Source organism: Buteo buteo, chromosome 1 (genome assembly GCF_964188355.1).
Source record: "Buteo buteo chromosome 1, bButBut1.hap1.1, whole genome shotgun sequence".
NCBI lineage: Eukaryota > Metazoa > Chordata > Aves > Accipitriformes > Accipitridae > Buteo > Buteo buteo.
Window position 1 is genome coordinate 36,983,253 of NC_134171.1, and position 6,342 is coordinate 36,989,594.

General features: G+C 35.4%; 1 protein-coding gene across 1 annotated transcript in view; it reads right to left on the reverse strand.

Annotated features, from left to right (window-relative positions):
- TRAPPC11 (trafficking protein particle complex subunit 11) overlaps nt 1-6,342 on the reverse strand; it is a 28,483-nt gene that overhangs the window by 10,840 nt on the left and 11,301 nt on the right. Inside the window, exons 9-16 of the mRNA XM_075031376.1 lie at nt 4,927-5,006; nt 4,757-4,835; nt 4,617-4,671; nt 3,038-3,183; nt 1,901-1,962; nt 1,666-1,798; nt 912-1,042; nt 237-392 (exon numbers count right to left, since the gene is read on the reverse strand). Coding sequence (XP_074887477.1) covers nt 237-392; nt 912-1,042; nt 1,666-1,798; nt 1,901-1,962; nt 3,038-3,183; nt 4,617-4,671; nt 4,757-4,835; nt 4,927-5,006 — 842 coding nt within the window. The remainder of the gene's footprint in view (nt 1-236; nt 393-911; nt 1,043-1,665; nt 1,799-1,900; nt 1,963-3,037; nt 3,184-4,616; nt 4,672-4,756; nt 4,836-4,926; nt 5,007-6,342) is intronic.

Consider the following 6,342-nt stretch of genomic DNA (forward strand, 5'->3'; position numbering starts at 1 on the left):
CATACTAAAAAAAACACCACAAAAAACCCTTGAAGCAGTAGTTAAGTTTTTGTGCTACAGTTTTTTGCTTTGGCATTGTCAATAAAATTTTACTGTCATTTTTGGTACTTAGTTTCAAGAATTCAAATATTTGGAACTGCAGTGACATTAGTAACTGGTGCCAGATTAGAAGCAGCTTTGTAGTTTTGAGTTCTTTGTAAGCATCAGTAAGAAAGGTGTAAAACAAATTGACAAACCTCAATCTTCTTTCCTACATCTTCAGTTTTTGCAACAAATTTGAAAGTGAACTTTCTTGTTTTGCCAGGAACTAAGCACATTGTTCCTTGTGATGACTGTTCTAGAATATCACTTTTTTGATAGGCTTCTTCTACCACACAGTATTGGTTGTAATCCTACAATGGAGGAGTGTGGAAAAAGTTGATAAACCCAAACTTAAGACATCTTTAGAAAGTAATAGTAGCACAGCAAAGATTAAGGCTCTGTGTTACGGGGATCAAACTAGATGGGTTCTTGCTACTTTTCACATTACTGAAGTTAGACTTAGCGAGTAACTACAATGCAATTCTTTGACACAAGATATCCATTATATTAACATAACTTCATGCAAGAACATCAGGAAAAATAAGACATTAAAGCGATCCTTCTGAAACTTTAGAGAGCTTCATAGAAAAGCAAAGATATGATAGATGAACTAATCAAACTGCATTTGGGAGTTTTATCACAGTATCAATAGACTTGTCAAAAGTGACAGACAATGCAAAAAGAAAAAACACCTTTCCAACTTAAGTATTAACATAATTTTTGGAAAAGGACTTTTGAATTTTTTGTGTGTTTAAAAACACTAGTAGATATTATTCCATTCTTATGATAAGCTTCTACCACTAGGTTAGAGATAGATAGAACATAGTTACCTGATTATTGAAACTGATGCAGAGCTTAGAAAACCTGATAGGATGAGGACAATCAGCTCTCAAGTATACATCAAACTGCACAGGAACATCAACGTGAAAACTAGGAGCAAGAAATTTTGCTTTGCACTGTACTGGAATTAAAAAAAAAAAAGGAAAAAGAAAAGAAACAAGTAGTAGGCGTTAAACACATCAAACTACAACATTAAATTCCAGAAGTACACTCTTGAAATAATTGCAGTAAGGATTGTTCTGTGTATACTCTTAAAACTTTGGTTTGTATGTAAGTGGGACAAGTTTGGCTACTAACACTGTCACAGAAAGCCACTTTTCAGCACTTGGCCAAAACCTTTGCAGAGGAGAGGCAGATGTTCAGCAGAAAAAAAAATAAACCTGTACACTTAGATACACTTCTTTTGTAGGTAATGCTCACTCATGCCCCCTTTCTATGGGGAGTATTACTTTGCACACATTCTGCCCTTTCCTCAGAATCCTACTTCTAAGCACACCAAAGTGGCAGAATTCTTTCAAAAAGCAAGGGATTATTCTTCAGTAATCCATACCAGGGATAGGAGGTCACTGGCTTCCTCATGATTTCTTATCTTACTGATTTAGATGAAGAACAGAGCAGTGCTGAAACAAGAGTTTCAGTGTTGCTGCCTTTAACACACACTTTATATTTTCTCCTAATTAGTTATTTTCAAGATATAAATACACCAAATTTTATAATCTGGTGTACATTTGCTTTCTTACTTACCAAACGGTATAAAATCTTGGACTTCTATTGTAAAAACATTACTGCCTGCCAATGAAACACGGTCAGCCCACAGTTTTTGTGATGCTTTCACAGCAGCAGTGTCACAATCAGGTTCAGGATCAGGGCTTTCATTCTGTATCCAGAAAGAAGATTACAAATAACAATAAAAGGAGGTTACCAAACATTGACCACTCTCAAGATTATTTAAAAGGGTGACAGGAGTTTTACCGCTTACCATTAGAACTTTTATCAGATTTTTTTCTATTCGAGATTTCTGATCTTCTTTAAGAGTAGATGCTAGCAAACAGAACAAAAACAGAGATTACAAGACAGAACTTACTGGTTTTTTTTAACTTAAGAATAAATCTTTCCTTTAGATTGCACCTTTCAAAAAACACATTGCGGGGGGGTGGGGGGGGGCGAAATCTAGCATCCATCTACCAGTAATGGATTCATTCAGTTTTTAGAACTTCCCCCATTTTAAGTGGGCCCAGTGGAAGTAAGAGGAAACAAGTAAAATATTTTTTGGTTAGACAAGCATTTCATAAGTTATTGGAGGAAAACCGCAAGAGAATAATGCCTAAACCTTCTTGTTATTTATGTTTAAAAACAGAAGGAACAGTAGAAAAGTCTGAAGCATGCAAAGAGGCAAGCTCGGATAATATTAGAAACAACAACTAGACAGGAAGAAAAAAGTACTACTTAAAATAAGCACTCTTCTCTTGAAAATGAAGAAAGGTGGGTTTGTCTTGTTGGCTATTCTTTAATACAAAGCAGAGTAGCCTGGCTAGCTAACAGAAGATGCAAACCCTTTTTTACCACACCTACCCTAATAGTGTTATTAGTTAGCAATTTAGGGCACGAAAGGATTATTTCTGCAACATCAGGTAACAGACATTATACAAAGCAGAATGCTTGCATTATTGCTGTGCAGCCACCCTATGTCACATTTTTTCCCTAAAACACACCACATGCATATTTCATCTGCAGAGTTCTAGTAAAAAGCCTGAGAGAAGCATATTTTGGATTTTAAAGTCCAGAAAAATGGTGCTAGCTATACTACAGTTAGTCCCCCATCCCAAAGCTCAGGAAGTTTGTGTTACATTATTTGAACAGTCTCAAATAAGACTGTGTCAGGATATCTAAGGCACAGAGCTTATTTGAATGCAGTGAATTTTATAATAGAAGAACAAGAAAATTCAAATTCCAGCATATGAGAGAAAGTAGTAAAAATTCAGCGCAGGTATACAGTTCTTTTGTAGTTAAATCATTTGAAGTACTGTAAGCACTGTGTCTGACAATGAAGTGTCAGACTTCCAAATACATGTACTTTAATTTTTCTGTATAGGCCGAGTACATTTCTTAAGAATACCTCTACCCAGTAGCTCTAAAGAGTACGTTATATAATCTTTCAGCTGGGCCATCAGATAGGAACATTTGAGAGCTGTCGTCAATATGGAAGTGAGAAGAGTACACCATCCTTCGCTGCGATATTCACACATAACATAATCCAAGAGCCTGCAACAGAGTAAAAATGAGAGAAAAACAAGTTAGACACACCAATATTTTTTTAGAAGCTCACATTTATTTGGTATTATTAATACAAAAGTCATCTTCACTAATATAAATGCTAGATTAAAGTAAAGTCTACTGTTTACACATGGCAATGATTTATTGAAAACAGCATGAAATTATTGTAAAGAAACACATTTATTCCATGAATTTTCTATTTCAGGCTAGAACAATCTTCACAAAAGAACAACAGAAACACTCATCTGTCTTCACATAAAGAACTAGCAAAACAGCAACTGGACAGAAGAGTCTTAATCCAGCACTGCATTGAAAATACGCTTTACTATTGAGTATGCGGTAAGTTTTAAGAAAACCAAACCAAAACCCACACTATAAAGTCCCCTTCCAAACTGAAGAATTTTAATGTTCCTTAAGCTGAGATGTTTCTTTTCCCTCCTACCTCCTATCCTCTGCTCCCTTCAAGGGTTTCAAAGATCTACAAACAACACATGCACCAATCCTTTATCAGGCAAAACTGCACACCTTAATATGATTTTAATACTCAGCAATGTTTGCTATTACTAACAAAGCAGACAAGTGAAATTTTTAAACTCTGTTCAACTGTTCAAGACAAGAGTTTGTCTACTTCAGATAAATCTACCTAAACATAAATAAGAAATGCTTGTTTGTATAGAAATTAGGCTTGATGCAAATTGATCTGCTTATCCTAGCCTACCTTCTCCTCCATGTAGCTTCCAGCCAGCTAGTCACAACAGTGAACACATCTCTCCTACCTCAAACATACTCCCTTTACAACATGTGATCTTTGAAACCTAGTTAATGAAAACATTGTGAGACTCCTACTTAACATGACCTGTTTCCCCTTAAAAATACAAAGAAACTAAACATAAGACACATCCTTCAGAAAAGACAGTAGCTGTACCTCAGCACTAAGCTTTCCTAGCTCTGTAGTTGTTAATAGCAGAAAACTACATCAATAAAAACAATTCCTTTTGCTAATTCTCTAGTATATAAGCAAAAATTAAATTCAGCTACATTTCAATATTTTTTTAATTTTGTAACTACAAAGTCTGTAATTAAATGTAACTACATTCTCATTGCAGTAGCAGGCAAGTTTCAGAAATCACTTCTGGGAGAGAGACAGCACTCAATCAGTGAGCTAGAAATAAATAATAATTGTCCAATAAGGCAAATCTCCACAACAGCTTACAGCAGGAAGTTTTTCTACTCTGACTCATCATATCTGTTTTGCCTTCTTTAATATAAGTGGAGTTCATAGACTCCAAAGCTGTGCTTCAATCAAATCCAGGTACAAGAAGCATCTTATATGAGCTTCCAACATTATTCCATAGCAATAAGACTTAGGTCTTAGTGAGAAGAATAGTTGTGTGAAAGAAGCAATGATGGATGGTACTCACTTCAAAGCTTTGGCATAATCTTTAGCGTAGTAATATTCTTCTCCCATTTGAACCACTGATTAAAAAAAAAGTTCCAGATCAATACCAAAAGTCTTTGCAAAATTAATTTTAAAAAAATGCATTAGATTATCTATACTCACTCAAATGACTTTTCATTCTTGGACATTTGTATTTCTTGAACTGCGCGACAGCATTACTCAACAAAGTGATTATTAGCTCCTAACAGATAAAACCATTACTGATATCATTATATATGCAAACATTAGGATAATATTAGAAAACAGACTTTTTTTTGTAGAATAAAACTTACCGAGTGAAGGACATTTTTCTCTTTCAACTGTAGGGATAAAATCCCCATCTTCTCCTTTTCAGGATCAGAAAGATCAAAGCCTGAATAAGACAATGAAAAATCCATGAAATTGGAATTTTGTCCAGACCCAAAGGGAACTATTTATGTGATGAGCTACATGCAATGCAAGCTCAAACTCTTAAACATTCTTTTGCCTAGGAGACAGATGCATTGCTTTAAGAACTCATCCATCCTCTGTGTTCTAGAAGGGAAACTCTAGAACAAATATATTAACTTCTTTTTTTTTTTTTTGAAAAAAAAAAGGGGGCATCTGAAGCTACCCAAAAATAGCAAACTACAGTAAGACGACCTAGTCTTTAGACTGCATCTATTAACATTTAAAGCGCATATGTTAAGATAAATTTGTAGCCTTTTTCCTATTTGATCTCAAGTAAAGATTCAAGCTTATGTTTCTCTAGCAGTAGAGAACGCCAACATATGAAGAACTGTATAGGGCTTTAGAAGACTAAAACTCTTGCAGGAACCAAAAAACCTGAATATATTAACAGGTGAAGTTTCTCTTCATCTTAAACTGTTTAACCTTGGCAGTAGACTAACTAATTTTAAAACAGTAACACTTGAAGATAAAAGAGGTTAGACTGTACTGTGTTTACAGTAAATGAAAAAGTCTTTAAAAGAGAGCAGGAATAAAGTGGCAAAGCCCAAATGATATGCAGAGAATAAAGAATATGAGACAGGAGAGGGAGAAAGGGAAGTAAAACCACAGCCAACAATTAATATCTCAGAACTGCATGTGTATTCATACATAGCTGAAAGCTGTAGATTCAAAGTCAGAATTTCTGAGAAAACATCCTCCTTAATAGGAAAAATCACAAATTCCTTTCTTAGACTAAAATCTAGCCATTGCATCCTCTCAATCCATTTCGAAATCCAAAAAGCTTTTTCAGGAAAAAAAAAAAAAAAAAAAAAAAAGAGTTCCCATCTACAGTTGACAAGATACAGTATGGATGGCAGGATGGATTTATAACAATCGCATTCAGGGACATCATTACTTTTGCTGTATCCAGTTCTCCAACTTCTCTTCCCAGGAGTGCATTTCACTGCAGTCAAGCATTCCTGCTGCACACTGATTACAAGTAGCTTAGGCAGCAATAGAAAACAAAGCAGCAGAGCTTCAGTATGGCCTATGCAACTTTGCTGAAGACTGGATCCTGCGTAAACCTGAGGTTTCTTTTTTCCATTTGTTTACAGAGATCAAACCACACTTCCTGTATTTCCAACTGACACCTGTTTCACATCATTCCACCAACTAACAAGAGAGTGAGGTCCCAGCCCTGCATCTGTCTCAGTGGAAAAGGGATTTACATGCTGATGCCCACTAAGTCAGCTGGCAAGATCAGCAGCTAAAGTTCGTCT